This window comes from Archocentrus centrarchus, chromosome 1 (assembly GCF_007364275.1).
Source record: "Archocentrus centrarchus isolate MPI-CPG fArcCen1 chromosome 1, fArcCen1, whole genome shotgun sequence".
NCBI lineage: Eukaryota > Metazoa > Chordata > Actinopteri > Cichliformes > Cichlidae > Archocentrus > Archocentrus centrarchus.
Genome location: NC_044346.1, coordinates 30079971 through 30100850, shown reverse-complemented (window position 1 = coordinate 30100850; position 20880 = coordinate 30079971). Strand labels below are relative to the sequence as shown.

Sequence of the window (20880 nt, the reverse complement as noted above, 5' to 3'; positions counted from 1 at the left end):
GTAGTTCAACCCTTTCCTCCTATTAAAGGCCTTTGAAGAAGCCAAACCTGTTGTCAGATGGTTCAACAAACAGATAAGAGAGAATGGAGGCTATGGGTCATCTCAGGTAAATTAGATGTTATAATATCATCCTGTACTGATGCACTAGCTTGCTCTTCTTGTAGGCTGTCTGGACACAAATTATTGATCACTGATCATTTTTCTCCCCAGGCCACAATGACAGTATACCAAGCAATAGGAGAGTACTGGGCCAGTGAAAAAGAGCCAGACTATGATCTGAATGTGGACATCTTGTTGCCGGGCAGATCAAACTCTGACAAATACAACTTCAACTGGGAAAACCACTTTGCTACAAGAACATCTAAAGTGCGAATAGACTCTGTCTCACACAAATTCACAGAATCTTAACAATCATTATTGTTCCTTTTGCTCAGTCTGTTGATTTCTGCATCCCTGCAGGTCGGTGTTATAAACCAAGATGTGAAAGTTTCAGCCACAGGCCCAGGAGAAGCAACACTGACAGTAAGCAAAATGCAATGTTTTTTGTTCTAAGTTTAATTATTTGCATGTTTGTTTTTCATTTGCTAAAATGTTATTGGAGCAGGCGCATTTTCCGCCTACTCCACCACTCTGCGCCGTCTACTTTTTAATTTTCAAAAAAAAAAAAAAAATTGCGCCGTCCGCCGTCTCCATTTTTAGCGCCATGTGGACACTCGTGATAATATTTACGTTCTTTCAATCTGAGCCATTTGATTGGTTGACGACTGCCATGTGACCATTCCTATTGTCTGCTGCCGTTATGGCTTCTCATGCATGTAAGATTAATAAGAGAAAACAGCAGCCGTCACAAGTGGCCGCCAGGCATGGGGACCAGATGACTGGGCTTATGAAATGGTTGAAGCCCACATCTGAGGTTGAAAGTAAGTAACCTAGGTATACATGACCAATGTAAACAATATAATTCTAATGATCAGCTGAGAGAAAGGTCGCCGGCCTCGTGGAATGCGATCGTCTGCATGATTTGATGATGAATTTCATAGCCGACCGTGCAGTTTGTTCAGGGGCAAGTTTGACGATAAAATAATATGCATTAGCACAGCTTCTGTACTTTTGATGATTAACTTTCAAAATTATTTAAGTACATTTTTCAGGTATCTGTACTTTACTTGAGTATTTATTTTCTGACTACTTTTTACTTTTACTCCCTATATTTTTACACAAGTATCTGTACTTTCTGCTTCTTACATTTTCAAAACAGACTCGTTACTTTTTAACACGTATGAGTATAGCGCTATAATCAGGGGTCACAGCGGGCCGGGCTAAGTTGTGCTCGCGGGACATAAACAGCTTAGCTAGCGCTACTGAAGAGGAGCGAGCATAAAGGGAGTAACGTGTGGCAGGTAATGCAACGTTTCTAAATGTTCAACAAATATCAGCAAACACACAAAGTGTGTGCAGTTTGTCACACAGTGTGTCTGCTAGCTAAAAGAAGAGCTGCTGTATTTCCAGGGAGAGCAAAGAGAGAGAAGTTCACTCAGAGATGGAGAAAGAGGACAGGAGAGGAAGAAGAGAGGTTAGATTTAAAAATAAGGACTGCAAATCAAACTGAAGTACGCTGACTTTGTGTTATTCAAAGATTGTATGAAAATACTGCAGTTTAGTGTGTAATAAACAGGTCAGCTTGTTGTACTGTATTTACAGTAAAGCTCTGTGTTGGTGCACAGAGGCTGTGTTCATGGTCAGAGTTACAGGTTACATCAGTGCAGCAGAGATGAGTTTGAATCAAAGCTGCTGATGCTGAGATTCATTCACTGAATCCAACATTTCTACAGCCTGTATGCTGTCAGTGTAGAGGATGGAGATCAGCTCAGACAGCTGTGAAATACTGGGTTACATCTTTGTGAATTCAGTTCATCCACACAGAGCAGTAAACCTCAGAGCAGCAGCAGCAGGTCAGCTGATCACAGCCTGCACACAACATCATTTACTGGAGCTCACATAAAAAGTTGTGATTCATCTCCCCATGCAGAGCCACTACAGCTGATCTTAGGGTTCCTCCACCTTCTGAATCCCACTGTAACCCCTAAGTATCCTCATGTTGGTGTTTAGGTGGAGGCACAGTCACCCTCTACTATGGAGGACACAGAGAACAGAGCTGTGTTTAAATTCCCTTTCACAGTTTGTGTCCTACATAACAGATTACATAACACAGTACATTCACTAGGATTAAAATGTAGATTGGAATAACGTTTCTATTCTCATGTATTATCTTATATTATTACAATCACATATAATGAGGTTCAGTTAGCTTTACAGAAAAATAGCAGGTAGAAATGTCCTCCAAAGAACTACTTTTACTTTCTTACTTTGAGTACATTCCAGAGCCTGTACTTTTTAACTTTTACTTAAGTAAAGATGTTGAACCAGTACTTCGATTTTTACCAAAGTATTTTTTCACACAAGTACTTGTACTTTTACTGAAGTACAGAATGTCAGTACTTTTGCCACCTCTGTTTAAAATGAAACCATAACATTGCTGAGATGCATTGCATATAAGTAATGGTTTGTGAACACATCGGCCGTGGCATTTCTTCCTTTCATAGTAGAAGTTGTTCATTTATAGTAACTTTGATATATTTATGGGAGTACTGAATGAAAGTCTTTAAAAAGTAGTAAAATTTAGGGGATAGTACTCATAAAAGCAAAACAGATGGGAAAAGACGCCCATGGAGGACAGCAAAGGTCTTGGTCATAAGGTGCCTGCTACTTTGGCGTGCCCCCCTGCTACTCCAAAACAATTTGAAAGCCCTGAGCAGTTATGTCACTGTAAAACAAATATATAAGCTACTAGACCAGTTCTAGGCTCATAGGAGTGGCAGAGCAAAGCACAGTGAAAAGACCAGAACCAAAAACCATTAAACGAAAAGCCAGACTTTTAATAAAACAAATACATATAACAAAAACATTCAACGCCACTGTTAAGAAGGTCATGCTTAACTTTCTTTAACTCAAAATAGTCAACTCGATTTGATTTTAAGGTCCACACCTAGGTTGTTTCTTTAAAGCTTTTTAATTGTTAGTTTAGATTCCCTCTAAATTTTTTTTTCAGTTTCCATAATCTGTTTCTTTCCAGAATCTATTTATTTCCAGACAGTTCTGTCCCATACAGGGTTAATAAACTCTATTTAATAATATGAGCTAATTTAACTTGTGTGCACTACTCATCATGCTGACTAGAGTATTTGTCTTTTCCTTGTATAAGCAATCAGATATTATCAAAATCACCTTTTAGTGTATTGGACCTTTAATTTAGAGTTCCTATAAAACACCAACAAAATCCATTTTAGCTCAAAGCAAGAAAATAACATGAGAACATGACATCACTCAATATTATGGTCCAGAATGTCACACTTTCAGTTCAGTTCAGTGTCAGTCTGATAGTTCAAACCTGACAGAAAAAGAAAAATCCAAAATCCTGCTGCAATAAAGCAGTGAAACGGTAGAGTACCAAATTGTGTCTCTATGAGTAATATCAAACTGTATGCCACTGATCTGATTGCTGTATTGTCTTTAAGTTCGAGTCTCGTGGGTCAGGCTAGCTATCCGATGTCCTGTGTGTGCATGTTGTCTGCAGCCACCTCGCTGAATGTAGGTTTTCTGGTCACAGGAATACCGTTTTATTATTGTTCTAGTTATATTCACGAAAATATTTTTTTCTTGTAGCAGTTGTCACGTTGTTGCATATCCATGTTTAAAGGAGCGTGTCAAGTAGCTTGTGCTTTGTGAAGCTATTGCTAGTAGGGATGTCACAATACCACTTTTTTATGTCCGATAATGATATTTTACATTTGAATATCTGCTGATACCAATACAAACATATTAACATTACCATATTAAAAGAAAAAAGAAAAATAAAGTCAACAGAAAACCTGGTTAAACAGAAAGGTTTTCAACTGTTTTTTTTAAGACTCCACAGAGTCAGCTAAATGGAGCTGGAGTGGTAAACAGTTCAAGAGCTTTGATGCCACTGCCTGAAAAGCTCTGCCCCCCTGGTCCTTAGTCTTGTATGTGGGACAACGAAAAGATTTTGATTTTGTTGTGTGTGAGACTGTTGATGTATATAAAATGTATCCAGGCATTTGAAATCAATTGTTTTTTGTTTTTTTTTTAAAAAAAGATCAGATTTGTATCGGTATCGGCAGATAAAATATCGGTATCGGTCGGACCTAAAAAAGTGGTATCGTGCCATCGCTAGTTTTTAACATAGTGTTTTAGCTGGGTTTTTTGTTTGTTTTTTTTGTGAATTACTTGAGAAAAGTGATGTGATTTTCACGGCTCTGAACTTGCTGCTTTGTATCAATTCATATCACAGATAAAAGGACGTAAAGTGGGTACTTGTTGTCTTGCTTGTAATCGCTGTCTGTGTTTACCTCTGTGCTGCACACAGATGCTGCAGTAGTTTTGTTTGGACTGTAAAATGTGTTTGCTGCACAAGAAAGGGGAGCATGTTCTCCAATGTTTGTACCCTTCGAGGACCTGCCCACACTCATACGTAAAGGAGCAGTTCACAGAAACGCGGTGGAAATGCAGGCTCGTTCTTAAGTGTTTTGCCAGTTCATTGAAACCGACACCAGCACTGGCACAAGCACCAGCACCTCGGCGGTGGAAAAGTAGCACCAGAGATCCCTGTCTTGAGCACTCTGGGGACTCATTCAGTGTTCCCTCCTCCCCTCAAGAAGCGGAGAGAGGAAGATGTTTCTTTGAGTTCCCCTCTAAGCTGTGTCATGGTCAACAACATTCTCCCCATTCACCGTCAACAGGAGCGCAAGTTCCTTCAGTGCTCCCTGATTTGGTTACCTCCCCTCAACACCTTGTGAGGTCAAGTTCAGAGAGAGAGAGGTGTATGAGGTTCCAAAGAAGAAAGCACTCTACATGGTTTTTCAATTTAAAAAAACGGCACTGGGGCGCCTGGGTGGCTTAGTGGTGAAGCTGGTGACCACATACATATGCCGTGTTGCGGTGCGGGCGCCGCCGGCTCAAGTCCAAGCCTGTCACCAATTTTCCTGCGTATCTTTCCCCCATTTCCTGTCTCTCTCCACTGCTGATAAAAGCCGGTGTGGCCAAAAAAACAAACGGCACTGTCGCAGACAGGCATAAAGCTGAGGGCACAGTATGTTCAAAAGAAGATGTAAAAAACAAAACAAAAAACAAGCAAAAATCAGAAAGTATGGATTAGTGTGTCACCTGAAAAGGGTGCACCTGTACCAGTTTTGGACTTCAGTCCCCAGGCCACTTAGCTGCCAAGGTGGAGCAGCAATGCGCATGCGCACTCCATTCATGGGTGTTGACAACTGTTGCCAGGGGTTACAGACTACAGTTTGCAATGAAACCACCCAGTTTGAATGGTGTAGTGTTTTTGGTGGCTATGGGGGAAGCTGCAAGGGCTTTAGAGGGCAAAATTTTGTCTCTGTTAATCCAACAGGCAATAAGAGATGTACAGGAAGGGGACGTCCCATACTGGAGTTACGTTACCTCAGTTCTCACCTCAGAAAACATCTATTGTGAACTGTCAGTGGTAGCTGTGTGATCCATTCGAGCAACTGGATCACATAAAAAGGTCTACGGGATGCTTATTTCCACTTAATTATTTACCCAGCACACAGGAAATTCCAGTGGCAGTCTACAGAAAGTGGAGACTCAATCCTGAAATAGTCCACCAGCTGTGGGACAGGTTCTGTCAGGCATCCACAGATGTGTTGGCATCGCGCAAAAACATGTAATGTCCTCTCTTCTGTTTGCTAAGAAGAGGTTAGCGTTAGTGACCTCACTCCGAGTGATGGTGGGCCATCCCCCTCGTCCCCAGACTTTGCTTCCACTGCAGAAGGCATGTCAGTAGGATTAAAGAGGTCCTTGAAGTACTTCTTCCACCGCCTGACAATACCCTAAGTCAGCAGCACTCCACTTGCACTATAGACCGTGTGAGTAGCGCACCGCTTTCCCCTCCTGACTTGCCTGACGGTTTGCCAGAATCACCAGCTACCTTCGGAGTTCCACAGGCTAGCCAAACCTGATAAGACTCCTTCTTCAGCTTGGGGGCTCTCTTCACCTCCAGTGACCACCATCTGGTTCGGGGATTACCACCACGACATGCACCAACCACCTTGCAGCCACAGCTCTGAGCAGCAGCCTCAACAATGGATGTGCAGAACATGGTCCATTCGGACTCAATGTCCTCAGCCTCCCTCGGAATGCTATCAAAGTTCTGCTGTGCGTTCTCAGCAGTGTTAATTTTGGCAGCAAATTTTGGTTTAGTTTTAGTCATAGTCTTTTGATGAAAATGTCACTTAGTTATACTCATAATTTAGTTATCTGAATAGTTTTAGTCTAGTTTTAGTCAACTAATTAGTGTAAGAATATAGTCAACTAAATCTACAGTCGATTCAGTCAATTAAAATATAAAGGTTGTAAAATGTAAATGATTTTTCTTAATTTCCCTTGAAATAGTCATTAAACACACTTACATGAAAATTAAACATTTATTAAAAGTTATGGAATATTATTAATAATATTAACATTAGCGTTTCACCAGCTTCCCACACACACCTGATCATTAACACCACCTTACTGAGATAATACGATCGTTTTACAGCAGGACACGCTCTGAAAGGTACAGGGCAGTGTTCCTTCAGGGCTAAGATTAGGAAAGGCTAATCACCGCGGTGTGGTGATTTTCTCTAAACACAAATGCTAAACTGGGAAGAACACTTTACCTTGCGTGACATTAAAATGCTTATCTTTGCATGGAGATCTGGGTGACTGGTTTGCAGAGGTGGGAAGTAACGAAGTACAAATACTTTGTTACTGTACTTAAGTAGATTTTTTAGGTATCTGTACTTTCCTTGAGTATTTATTTTTCTGAGTACTTTTTACTTTTACTCCCTACATTTTTACACAAGTATCGGTACTTTCTACTTCTTACATTTTCAAAACAGACTCGTTACTTTTTAACACGTCAGGGAGAAGTTTGCGTTTCCGGTGTTACACCAAATTCTGCGACCCATCATATTCTGCGACCACAGGGGGCGATAGCGTACATCCCTCTGCATGTACGTGCTGAATACCAGCGAGAAGGAGACTATTTACGTAAACTGCGTAAGCACCAAAACAGGAGATTGTAAACCTTACGGAATATTATTTCGTTCGCATTGATGAAGGAAACGCGTTTTTTTTATTTGACATTGAACACAGCTGGACGGACCGTTACATTGAATGCTTTTATTCTATCGTTTGAAATACATAAACCCACTACTACCCATCCTTCAATAAATTGGTAAACGATAAATAAATGTTGCAGTTTACGTAAATAGTCTCCTTCTCGCTGGTATTCAGCACGTACATGCAGAGGGATGTACGCTATTGCCCCCTGTGGTCGCAGAATATGATGGGTCGCAGAATTTGGTGTAACACTGGTCAGTGCGCCGTCAGTCATCAAGCGATCTGAGCCTAAACGGAGGAATATTAATATATAAGAGACAATCGTACTGGCGTATCCTCCATCATCGGGGCTTATCGGGTACAAAGGGATTAAATACACAAACCCATGTAATTAATGTCTCATTTATAGCGCTATAATCAGGGGTCACAGCGGGCTGGACCGAATCCATAAGTTATGCTCGCAGGACATAAACAGCTTAGCTAGCGCTACTGAAGAGGAGCGAGCATGAAGGGAGTAACGTGTGGCAGGTAAATGCAACGTTTTTAAATGCTCAACAAATATCAGCAAACACACAAAGTGTGTGCAGTTTGTCACGCAGTGTGTCTGCTAGCTAAAAGAAGAGCTGCTGCATTTCAGGGAGAGCAAAGAGAGAGAAGTTCACTCAGAGATGGAGAAAGAGGACAGGAGAGGAAGAAGAGAGGTTAGATTTAAAGGTAAGGACTGGAAAATAAACTGAAGTATACTGACTTTGTGTTATTCAAAGATTGGATGAAAATACTGCAGTTTAGTACGTAATAAACAGGTTATCTTGTTGTACTGTATTTACAGTAAAGCTCTGTGTTGGTGCACTTTGTGTTCATGGTCAGAGTTACAGGTTACATCAGTGCAGCAGAGATGAGTTTGAATCAAAGCTGCTGATGCTGAGATTCATTCACTGAATCCAACATTTCTACAGCCTGTATGCTGTCAGTGTAGAGGATGGAGATCAGCTCAGAGAGCTGTGAAATACTGGGTTACATCTTTGTGAATTCAGTTCATCCACACAGAGCAGTAAACCTCAGAGCAGCAGCAGCAGGTCAGCTGATCACAGCCTGCACACCAACATCATTTACTGCAGCTACAATAGAAAGCTGTGATTCTTCTCCCCATGCAGAACCACTACAGCTGATCTTAGGGTTCCTCCAGCTTCTGAATCCCACTGTAACCCCTGAGTATCCTCATGTTGGTGTTTAGGTGGAGGCACAGTCACCCTCTACTATGGAGGACACAGAGAACAGAGCTGTGTTTAAATTCCCTTTCACAGTTTGTGATTCAAGCTGTGTACATTCATTAGAATTAAAATTTAGATTGGAATAACGTTTGTGTTCTCATGTATTATTTTATATTATTACAATAATATATAATAAGGTTCAGTTAGCTTTACACAAAAAGAGCAGGTAGAAACGTCCTCCAAAGAGCTACTTGTACTTTCTTACTTTGAGTAAATTTCAGAGCCTGTACTTTTTTACGTTTACTTAAGTAAAGAAGTTGAACCAGTACTTCGACTTTTACCAAAGTATTTTTTAACACAAGTACTTGTACTTCTACTTAAGTACAGAATGTTAGTACTTTTGCCACCTCTGCTGGTTTGCAAATGTTGTTTAAGATTTGTCCTGTTCTTACCTGAGATAGTCGCCCCACATTGTTTACACATTCTTTTGTTTGTCACGACTCAAAGGACAAATGTGTCCATACATTGGCTCTTCTCTTTCTCCCAGCTGACACTGTTTACATAACTTGGTTCTATCGGAAGTAACGACAAATCACTGGCTAGTTTTTCCTTCCCGGGTTTAGAGCAAATTTGTGCAATTGTGCATTTGATTGGATGTTTTCCTAACCTGTCCCGCCCTGTCATAAAATTAAGTAAGTTCTGATTGGATGATTTCCTAACTTGTCTTTGCTTTTCACTAAATAAATAAGTTCTGATTGGATGTCATCCCCGCCAAGCATTTTCATCTCGTTTTCATTTGTTGACAAAAGTGTCAATTAATTTTGTCATCGTTTTTATCCTTTTAGATAGTTATTTAGGTAGTTTTTATTTAGTCTTGTTTTCGTCATGAAAAAAAGGGTCGTTGACAAAAACTATGACGAAAATAGTTTGTCAACACTGGTTCTCAGCGCACCCTCACAACACATTTAGGTGCGCCTGGTATGTTCAGCTTCCTCCCCTGCCACTTGATCCAACTCACCACCTGGTGGTGATCAGTTGACAGCTCAGATCCTCTCTTTCGGACACAGAGCGTCCAGAACATATGGCCACAGATCTGCTGATATGATTACAAAATTGATCATCAACGTGCGACCTACGGTGTCCTGCTGCCACGTCCCAATAGCCAGTCTTGATACCCGGGAATCGGTTGGCCGGGGCCTCTGCCCTTGGCCACCCCCCGACACACACTGCACCTAACTCCTACGACGCCTCCTGTGGGTGGTGGGCCTACAGCAAGGTGGGCCCATGTTGTCTCTTCGAGCTGCGCCTGGCTGGGCACCACGGGCTAATGACCAGCCACCAGATGCTCTCCCTCGAGCTCCCTCCCCATGCCTGGCTCCAGGGTGGGGCCCCGGTAACCCTATCCCAGGCAGGGTAAACAATTCCCTTGTTGCCATTTCCATAGGGGTCTTCTGAATCTCTCTTTGTCTGGCCCCTCACCCAGGACCAATTTGGCATGGGAGACCCTGCCAGGGGGACAAGCCCCCAGACAACATAGCTCAATGGGATCACTGGGACACACAAATCCCTTCACCACGATAAGGTGGCAATTCACAGAGGAGATCTCCCAAGAAGACATATATTAGGCTTTATTTGTAACCTGAATTACATAATACAGACAAGTATTTATTTTGACTGGATTCCCCTACATGCAAAATTAAAAATACTCTTCTGTGTGTGTTACAGATTATGTCGCTGTATTATGCTTTGCCTAAAGAAAAGGAAAGTGACTGTCAGAAATTTAACTTGTCAGTGGAGCTCATCCCAGGTAATATTCTGGCCTGCTTATCCATCTTAAAATGTTTGTACACATATTTTTGTCTATGTAATGTAATTTGCTCACTTTCATTTGTTATGAAGCTTTTTAATTAAATATTGTGAATCAGATTTAAAGTTCTCTATTGCTTTGCCTCTGCAGAGGACATGAGTGATGATGAAAATATATACAACCTGAAAATAAAGGTTTTGTAAGTACATTGAAAATAAATATACTAACATCCATCCATTCATCTATCCATCCAGCTATCCATTTTCTAAATTATTACATTTCTGTTAAAGGCTTTAACCCTTTAAAATGTGTGGGTTTTTTGTTTGTTTGTTTGTTTTTTACATATCCACTGCCAAACAAACAATTTTGGGCTCCAACTTGGAAGAATTTTGAAAGAAACATAAGTCACCAAACTGGAGTGAGATCTTAAAAAAAAAAATGTACCACAGATACTGCAACTATAACATTTTGATCCAGGAGCACTGAAGAGCAACAACATTAGATGTGCCTTTTTGTAGGGAAAATATACAAAAAAGTTTGCTGATGCTATCATGTTGACCATCATTTCATTAAAATTCAACTTGGATTCTTTTTATAGTTAATAAGATCAAGACTGTGATATGTGGGGTATAATATTTGTATGGGGTAAAATCACTTTGTAGCTAGTGTGAATCTTTTGATTATATTAATTAGTCTTCCTTAGCAGATGGATGTGTAGCAAAAAAATGTTGATCTGTGAACTAATTTAAAATTATATTTGTCTTATAGGTGATGTTTAGAGCAATACAGCTTTCTAGTAGTTCTGTCTTTTAATATCTGATTAAAAAAAAAGTTACTTGCTTTTTCCTTCTTTGATTATTTTAAGTTTTCTGCCCTTTCTGTGCACAGTTATAAGAACAAGGAGCGTAATGCAACCACAACAGTCTTGGATATTGGCTTGCTAACTGGTTTCACTGTTAACACAAAAGACCTGGACTTAGTAAGAAAAATACACACACACATACTCAAAGTGCTCAAATTTCAGTATTTGTAGTGAAAGGAGGTGTCTTTAATTTTTGCACCATTTAAACACAGTGAATGTGTTTGGTTGTAGCAAACCAAAGGATATGCCCGCACTATTTCAAAATACACATTGAGCACCGAGTCAGAAAGACCCTCGCTCACCATCTACCTGAGCAAAGTGAGACCTCAATGTTCCCTTCCTTTGCACTTTTTCTCACCTGCCCTGTTCCTTAATTATTCTTTAAAATCAAATTTCTTTGCATTTCTCCTCCAGGTTCCTCTTACAGAGCTAGAGATCACCTTTAGGGTTCATCAAAAACTGAAAGTGGGCATCATACAGCCAGCTTCTGTGTCTGTCTATGAATTCAGCGACCAGCTACAACGTGATCGTGAGTCTCAAGCATCTAAAACTTGCTGCTTCCATCTGTCTCCAACATAAACACATATAAGTCTGGCACCTTTGAATAATCCAGATTTTACTCTATGTTGTTGGGTGCAATATTACATTTTTAATTGTACCACAATGCTGCAAGAACATCTTCATTTCCCAACGCAGAAAAAACGTGTGTGAGATTCTACCATCCAGAGAGGAAAGGTGGAAAGCTACTGCGCCTCTGTAGAAATGATGAATGCACATGCGCTGAAGGTATGCAGGAGATGTCTAACTGATATAACATACATTTTTTGAACCCCTGAAATTCTTGATGAAACATTTTTAATAGCATTATCACGTCAAAAGCTGTAACTAAAAAATGTATCACTTTCTTTTGTTGAGCAAGCCCAACTACCAGAGGTCTAAACCACCAACTGCTTAAAGAATATATATATATATATATATATATATATATATATTAGGGGTGGGACTTTAACGCGTTAATTTCGATTAATTAATTACGGGGAAATTAACGAATTAAAAATTTTAACGCATTTTAATCGCACTTTGCACCGTGGAACATTTCTTAGTGCACGAGTTCCAGGCATACAGATTATATCGACGCACAATGTCCAAATTCAGGGGCTGCATCCTTCTAAGGACCCGGCCCACGTAGGTCCTTCGCAGCCCTCGAAGACCGCAAAGGCCGGAAGTGAGCGGCTAGCCTTCATATCAGCGTCGCCTGCCCTCACCTCTGCATAGCTCATGTCGCCTAGCAAGGTGAATGCGAAGTACAGCTGTGGAAAAGCAGCTCGTTAAAAGGAGAACCTTTTTGTGGTTTAATTTTAAGTCTTTAATTCAAAATAAGTCTGTCATTGGTCTGTGTAGTAGACTGGTGGGAAAATAAACAAAATTTTGAAGTTTAAGCTTATGTATATTGATTCATTCATCAACCAAACTTAAATTAATATTTCTCATGTTAAATATTTAAATGTGATTAAAATGCGATTAATTTTGATTAATTAATTACAAAGCTTCTAATTAATTCGATTAATTTTTTTAATCGAGTCCCACCCCTAATATATATATATATATATATATATATATATATATATATATATATATATATATATATATATATATATATATATATATATATATATATAAAAACTCTGCCAATTTTGTGGCTTCACCAAACTGGGGCATCATCAACTTTCAGCCCAGTTGTCTGATCTTTTGGAAGATGCAGACTAAAACAAGCTGAAGGAGCCCCTTAAAGAACCTTGGCCTACTTTTGTTGGGCTTTGTTGGACTGTGTGAAAGTGTCCAATAAGGTGATGGAGGCTCGTTATTTGCCAGTGAAGGTTATTGAACAAAAATATGCAGGTGTTAGCCGAAATATGGTACCTTATGTCAGATGGTAGAGAGACTTTGCATATATATGAATATAGGCATGGCTTATGATGTGCTTTTGTGTGTGTGTGTGTGTGGGGGGGGTATTATGACTTAATTAAGCTATTGTTTTCAGACAATTAATTGCTGCTCACATAAAGGCTGCAAACTGCTCCAAGCTAAGGGTAAGGAAATAGTAACTCAAATAATCACACAAATTATGCAGAAGAGCGTCTCTCAATGCACAACACTCTGAACCTAAGAAGCAGATGGGTAACAGCAGCAGACGACTATAAGAGGTAACTCCTATCAGATGAGAACTGAAAATTGAGGCTGCAGTTCACACTGGTTCACCAAAATTAGACAACAGAGGATTGGAAAGATGTTTCTTATTCTAGTAAATCTTGATTTCTGCTGCAACATTCAGATGGTAGGGTCAGTGTTCCAGCATGGTAACACACCACGTCACAAAGCTTTGATCATCTTAAACTGGTTACTTAAACATGACAATGAGTTCACTGTACTCAAATGGCCTCCACACTCACCAGATTTCAATCCAGTAGAGCACCTTTAGGATGTGGTGGAACAGGAGATTCACATCATGGATGTGCAGATGACAAATCTGCTGCAGCTATGTGATATCACATCAATGGACCAAAATCTCTGAGGAACGTTTCCATTTGTTGAATGGAAAGAATGAAAGCAGTGGTAAAAGCAAAATCAGGTTCAACCTTGCACTAGCAAGGTGATGAAGTGGCTGGTGGGTGTATATTATAGTTATTACACTGAAAACATTTTTTTTTTTTTGTCATCGGAATATTTGTTGATGGTAATGTATTGTGACCACTGAGATGTATCATTCTATGGGAGCTCATCTCTCAGTCAACCTCAGGTAACTACAAATATCCACAATCCATGCTCATTTAATTTCTTTATCACTTCATATCTGTTGCATATTAACAGAGAACTGTAGTTTGCGGAAGAAGGGAAACGTCAACGATGATGAGCGCAAAGCAAAGCTTTGTGAGACTACGTCGAAGAGTAAAACAGATTTTGGTAAGTTTGTTTCTAGTATATATGAAATAAATACTCTAAGGAAGAGAGCAGGTTAGCTGAAAGTCTGAAAACTGTGTGTCCTCAGCATACAAAGTGAGCGTGGAAGCATTTACAGATGGTTTGTCTACAGACATTTACACAATGCAGGTTCTGGAAGTCATCAAAGAAGGTGGGTTGGTTCTAATTAAATCTCAAATTTCTTTTTTCTCTGAATTTACGCTGTTTCCAGACATCATCTTTTTCAGTGATTTGTCAAATTTAAAAGCCTAAGCTTTCAAAGCTGAGCTTGTTCTTAGGACTGTACTTTAGAAGGAATCACAGTTAATTAGAATTTAGATTCATCTTCTGGGATCTCTACAAGACTTGTACCCACCAAATTGTCTGCTTATCTTTGTTTTCTTTTGTTTTTTTCTTTTTTCTCCCCAGGTGAATCACTATCTTCTGTGAAACTCATCATTGCTTTTTCATAACCAAAAGAAGTGATGATCAGCACAACAAAGAATACAAAAAAAAATGTAATAACCCATCATTTTAATTAATGCAAGTATATATATATATATATATTTTCTCCTATATTCTGATTACAGGAAGTTATGATGTGGGTGCTCAGGGTAAACAACGCATATTCCTAGGTTATCAACACTGCAGAATGGCTTTGGATCTGGAAATGGGCAAAACCTTCCTCATCATGGGAACATCCGCAGATATTTACAAGGATGAACCGAGTAAATCGTAAGTTTTTCTTTCTTTTTTCTTTTTGTAATATTACCGCTATTTAAAGACTTTAAGATGTTTTACTGTTTTCCATTTTCAAATCAGGTATCAGTATGTTCTCGGTGCAAGAACCTGGATCGAGTACTGGCCTACAGCAACAGAATGTAAAACTGAGGAGCATGCACCCACCTGTTTGGGTATTGGGGAGATGGCCAATGAATATGCAGTCCAGGGATGTCCAAATTAGTGAAACTAAAGAGAATATAAAGTACCTTAAAATATCTTAAAATGTTTTTTAAGGTTCCCAGCTGACATAGGTTGTGTAAAAAGAAAAATGCCAAACACAACCAGGCAAAACAAATGTTATGATCATATACTGTATATAAAAGCTGGACTTGACTTACAGATCTGAAGTGAGGTCAGTGAGGAAGTGTATTAAACCTGCATTCTTTCTAACTGGCCCACAGGGGCTGGCTCCTACAGGTTGAAAAATGCAGTGTAAAAGAAGCCTATCTAAAATGTGAACTATGACTTCAATAAAAAAATTCTATCCTATCCTATCTTGTGGTTGACAAATCACCAACCTAAGAGTGAGGAGTGTCACTCAGTTTGCCACTGAAAACAGCCCCTCACTCATCACACCTTTGGAAGCAAGGATCCAAGTTTTCCAGCTAAGTTAAAGTTTTCAAGCATAAGATTTGTGATTTTGCTTCAGTCCAAATAATCTCATATGGATATGAAATCTTTCTTTTATTTTTCTCTTTGTGTATATGTATAGGGCACATTGTTAGGTACAGCATACTTTACTGGGTTGGGCCTCCTTTTTGCCTTCACAACTGCCCATGTAGACACTGGCTTCCTCACACAAGTCAAGTCAAAGAACAAAAATTAAATAAATACACGTAAATTTTATTTATTATTTTTGGGTGCCCTCCTGATTGCTGTTCAATATAAAATACATTTTTCGTGGTCTTTAACGTTTGTTCAGTGTAGACAACTTGGTCAATTAGTGAAAAGATTATAGGTCAAAGTTGCATATGCTGTACAGATCTAAATGACTGTCATATAGTAACAGATTGTTCTTATTCCTCCCAGAGCTCCTAATACACAAAGATACACTATATTGCCCAAAGTATTCACTCACCCATCCAAATCATTGAATTCAGGTGTTTTAATCACTTCCATGACCACAGGTGTATAAACACAAGCACCTACAGTAGGCATGCAAACTGCTTTTCCAAGCATTTGTGAAAGAATGGATTGCTCTCAGGAGCTAAGTGAATTCCAGCATGGTACTATGATAGGATGCTACCTGTGCAACAAGTCCAGTTATGACATTTCCTCACTAATAGAAATTCCACATTCAACGGTTAGTGATATTATAACAAAGTGGAAGCAACTGGGAATGAGAGCAACTCAGCCATGAAATGGAAGGCTACATAAAATCACAGAGTGGAGTAAGTAGATGATGAGCCACATAGAGCACAGAGGTCACCAACTTTCTGCACAATCACCACAGAAATTCAGACTGCATGTGGACTTCGGATTAGCTCAAGAACAGTGCATAGAGAGCTTCATGGAATGGGTTTCCATGGCCGAGCAGCTGCATTCAAAGCCTTACATCATCAAGCACAATGCAAAGCATCAGATGCAGTGGTGTAAAGCATGCTACTACTGGACTCTAGAGCAGTGACGATTCACACGTCTCCATCTGGCAATCCAATGGACGCGTCCGGGTTTAGCAGTTGCCAGCTATTTTTGTGCAAGGTTAACTGAACCTCGTGCTATATTAATGTAATAATAAAACAATATTATTACATGAGAACACAAACTTTATTTCAATCTAAATTCTAATTCAAATAAATGCACTCAGCTTCAACATGAGCAGAGAAAAAGAGAATTTTTAAAAAGCTCTATTTACTGTTACATACACTGTAGAGCAGTGAAGTGCGGTGAGGTTTGTGACGGGTGAGGCAACTGATTCTCGGAGTCGGATGTTCACATATATGAACCCAAAAATAGAAGCTTATATTTCAGTTTTAATTATGCTAATGACTAATTATGCTTTAATCAGCTCCATACTGTTCAACAATGATGCCAAGAAAAACAAAACATATGTAAGGTCAAACTTTTTTTTTTTGTGGGGCGCGCGGAGGGGGGGGGGGGGGGGGGTAGATATTATCTTTATTTGAAGATGAGTCCATGTGCCTATCCTGCTGCTGGGACAGCTCTGCTGCAGCACTGCCCTCTATCGGTGCAGCACGGTACTTTCTGCCTTCTGTGTATTTTCACGGTGCATTTATGACCGATCACAAAGAATAAACAGGGCACACACATTCTTTCCAGTGTTAATTTTGACAGCAAATTTTGATTTAGTTTTAGTCATAGTCTTTTGACAAAAATGTAATTAGTTTTAGTCATAATTTAGTCATCTGAATAGTTTTAGTTTTAGTTGACTAATTATTGTAAGAATAGTCAACTAAATCTACAGTCAAATCAGTCAACTAAAATATAAAGGGTGTAAAATGTAAATGCTTTTTCTTCAGTTCCCTTGAATTAGTCATTATACACACACACAAAATTAAACATTTATTAAGTTATGGAATATTATTAATAATATTAATATTAGCATTTCACCTGCTTCCCACACACCTGATTATTCCTTACTGGGATAATAGGAGCGTTTTACAGCAGGACACGCTCTGAAAAGTACAGGGCAGTGTTCAGGACTAAGATTAGGAAAGGCTAATCCACCGCGGTGTGGTGATTTTCTCTAAACACAAACGATAAACTGGGAAAAACACTTTACCCTGCATGACATTAAAATGCTGACCTTTGCATGGAGATCTGGGTGACTGGTTTGCAGATGTCGTTTAAGATTTGTTCTGTTTTTACCCGAGATAGTCGCCCCACATGGTTTACGCATAGTTTTGTTTGTCACAACATCAAAGGACAAATGTGTCCATACATCGGCTCTTCTCTTTCTCCCTGCTGACATTGTTTACATAACTTAGTTCTATCAGAAGTAAAGACAAATCACAGGCTAGTTTGGTCTTCCCAGGTTTAGAGCAAATTTGTGCAACTGTGCGTTTATAGTTTTAGTTTAGTTTTGTTAGTTTCAGTATTAGTTTTAGTTTTTCATACTTTGTCAGGTGCAAGATTCAAGGTACAAGAGTAACTCTTGTGTAATAAAACTCACAAAAGATCCCGTTTAAAAAGAAATATATTAAACAACCAACCGTTCACAAGACAGCAGCATTGTGTGCTAAATGTTTGTAATATTAAGGACACACATGAACATCAACAGGGAGAAACAAAGGTAAACATGAACTCCCAAACTCAATAAATTCTACAATAAACTCCCAATAAACTCCAAGGTCAGTGCAGCAGATTAACAACAGCTTCTGTTTTGGAGCTAGCTTGGTTAGATGCTCGATATGTGGCCGACCTCATGTCTCATTTCTGCTTGTGTAGCTGGATTGTGCGTGTTAATTACTGTTAGCAGATGAGACTGCGCAGCGGTATTCAGATGCGGTTCTCTTAACATGTCATTTCTTTGATGGAGGAATAAGCAGATCACACACTCTGAAGTCCAACTCGGAGCGGGCAGAGAGAGAGCTTCCCGCCAGCGCTCGCTTCACTTTATTTCCACATTGCATCACAGAACAACACCACTTAACATTGGGCTATGTGTCTAACACGTCACTTCCCATAACTGACTTTTGGGAGTAAAGGCATATACATACACACTACAGAGCACAAACCTTAACACCCCCACTTGCTCTGAGGTTATTTGCTTCATAACCAAAATGACCTTCTTAATACTGGGTTCCAAAAACAAAACTGTTAAACTTGGCTAACTTAACTGTTGTCACAGGCTTGGTCATTATGTCTGCCACCATCTGGTCCGTTGGCAATAGTTTAGGATGACCTTCCTTCCTTCACTGTTGATCTGACAAGTGGTACTTTATGTCGACATGTTTACATCGCTGTCTCTTTACAGGATTTTTAGCTAATGCTATAGTACCCTGGTTGTCTTCATAAAGCATAGTTGATGCATATTCATAAGAGTCAATGCTTTTAAATAGTTGCATCAAGTATAGACACTCTTGAATGGTAGCAGCTAAAGCCATATATTCTGCTTCACATGTGGATAATGCAACCGTGGGCTGCTTCTTAGTCTTCCATGAAATCAGTGGTCCCTTTTCAGACAGACTAACACAATAACCAGTTGTGCTGTGGTGATCATTCACATCAGCTGCCCAGTCAGCATCACTGTATGCATGGAGTCTGAGATTCTCATTTTCACATTTTTTGTAACACAACTCCTTTCCAGAAGTACCTTTAAGATACTTTAACACATGTTTTACAGTAGTCCATTGTTGCTCTGTAGGTTCTGCAAAATACTGTGACAGCTTACTCACCACAAAACTTAAGTCCGGTCTGGTACATGTAGTTAAGTAAATAAGACTGCCAACAGCTTCTCTGTATTTTTTGACATTGTTCGTTCTTTCTGTTTCATCATCATAGTCCAGTTTTTGTTCACAAGGTGTAACTCTAGGTTTGCAGTCCTGCATATCAAATCTCTCGAGTACTTTCTTTACATACCCTGTTTGGGACATTTTTACACAGTTTTCACTCTGTTCGAAATCAATCCCGAGAAAATATCTCAGCTTTCCCAAATCCTTCATTTGAAACCTTGCTGTCAGAACCTTTTTGACATCATTTAGTACTTTTCTATTAGTAGCAGCGATGATCAGATCATCTACCCATACTACAAGAATGATTTTATCATGTTCTGTCTGTTTGGTGTACACACAATAATCTGCTGGATTTTGTACAAAATTGTTTTCACACAGGTAATTATGCAAAGTGTTGTTCCAATTTCTACCTGCCTGTTTGAGACCATATAAGGATTTGTTTAGTTTACACACCAACTGTTCTTTTCCATTTGATCCCTCTTTGTAACCTTCTGGTTGTTCCAGGTATATTTCACAATCTATTGGTGCGTGGAGATACGCTGTTTTGACGTCCATTTGGTGTAGGATAAGGTTTTCCTGTGCCGCTTTCTGCATCAGGACTCTAATACTAGTTAGATTGGCAGTAGGAGAGAGGTTTCTTCATAATCAGTTCCCTTTTTCTGACAAACCCCTTTGCCACATATCTAGCTTTGAATTTGTCAGTTCCATCGGCATTCTTTTTCACTGCATAAACCCATTTTCCCCCCACTGCCTGCTTGCCTTCAGGAAGGGCTGTTAGGGTAAATGTATTGTTTTCTCTGAGCGACAACATTTTCTCATCCATTGCATTTCTCCATTCTTTGGAATTTTGAGAATGTACAGCTTCTTCAAATGTTAAAGGTACACCACATACAAGTCTGTAGCAATAATCAATATTTGTTAACACCTCATCATGATTTCCTCATCCATCACATATTCATTCAGGTAACTTGGTTCTTCCTTACCCTAGAGGGATAGCCTGTTTGTGGCTGGTTCTGTGTCACTGATAGTATCAGTTTTGCTGTTCGACTCCAATAAGGAGACGGGATCCTGATTTGTTCAGGTGTCTTAGGCTCTTCTGTCTCTTTCCTGGACCTGTTTTGTATGTCAAACTCATCTTCTGGTATTAAATCAGTTTGTGTCTGTTGCTCTACCACCTTTTTGGACACAAACTTCACTAGTCTGTGTTTTTGAACTTTTCCTTTGTGTGGAAAATAGATTAGGTAGGCTGGGCTATTTTTGTCATATCCCACAAAAATTCCCTCCTCACATTTTGAGTCTAGTTTTCCCTTGTCTTGTTTGTAAGCGTAACAGGCTGAACCAAACTTCTGCATTCTGGATAGATTTGGTCTTTTACCGCTCACCTTTTGGTAAGGGGTTTGCCCTGTACGTCTGTTGAAACATCTATTTCTTATTATGGCAGCTGTCTGAACCGCGTAAACCCACAATGTTTTAGGTAAGTCGCTCTCTATCAGCATGCACCTTGCCATGTCGAACAGTGTGCGCCAATTTCGCTCGGCTGTGCCGTTCTGGTGCGGCGAGTATGGCGCTGAGGTCTCATGTTTGATGCCATTTTTGTTCAATAGTGCTTGATAACACTTTCCGGTAAAC

The 20880-nt window shown here is 39.6% G+C and overlaps 1 protein-coding gene across 3 annotated transcripts in view; it reads left to right on the top strand.

Moving 5' to 3' along the window:
- The window catches only part of LOC115779839 (complement C3-like), a 44129-nt gene extending 28442 nt beyond the window's left edge, over positions 1 to 15687 (top strand). For 2 of the 3 annotated variants that reach the window (XM_030729084.1, XM_030729900.1), the window contains 13 exons: positions 29 to 106; positions 211 to 366; positions 460 to 522; positions 10152 to 10233; positions 10384 to 10432; positions 11122 to 11212; positions 11327 to 11413; positions 11510 to 11624; positions 11792 to 11881; positions 13964 to 14056; positions 14142 to 14225; positions 14644 to 14788; positions 14876 to 15687. In XM_030729084.1, coding sequence (XP_030584944.1) covers positions 29 to 106; positions 211 to 366; positions 460 to 522; positions 10152 to 10233; positions 10384 to 10432; positions 11122 to 11212; positions 11327 to 11413; positions 11510 to 11624; positions 11792 to 11881; positions 13964 to 14056; positions 14142 to 14225; positions 14644 to 14788; positions 14876 to 15017 — 1275 coding nt within the window. In that variant the 3' untranslated portion in view covers positions 15018 to 15687. The remainder of the gene's footprint in view (positions 1 to 28; positions 107 to 210; positions 367 to 459; positions 523 to 10151; positions 10234 to 10383; positions 10433 to 11121; positions 11213 to 11326; positions 11414 to 11509; positions 11625 to 11791; positions 11882 to 13963; positions 14057 to 14141; positions 14226 to 14643; positions 14789 to 14875) is intronic. The other variant, XM_030730654.1, reaches the window with a different exon arrangement.
- The last annotated feature ends 5193 nt before the right edge of the window (positions 15688 to 20880 follow it).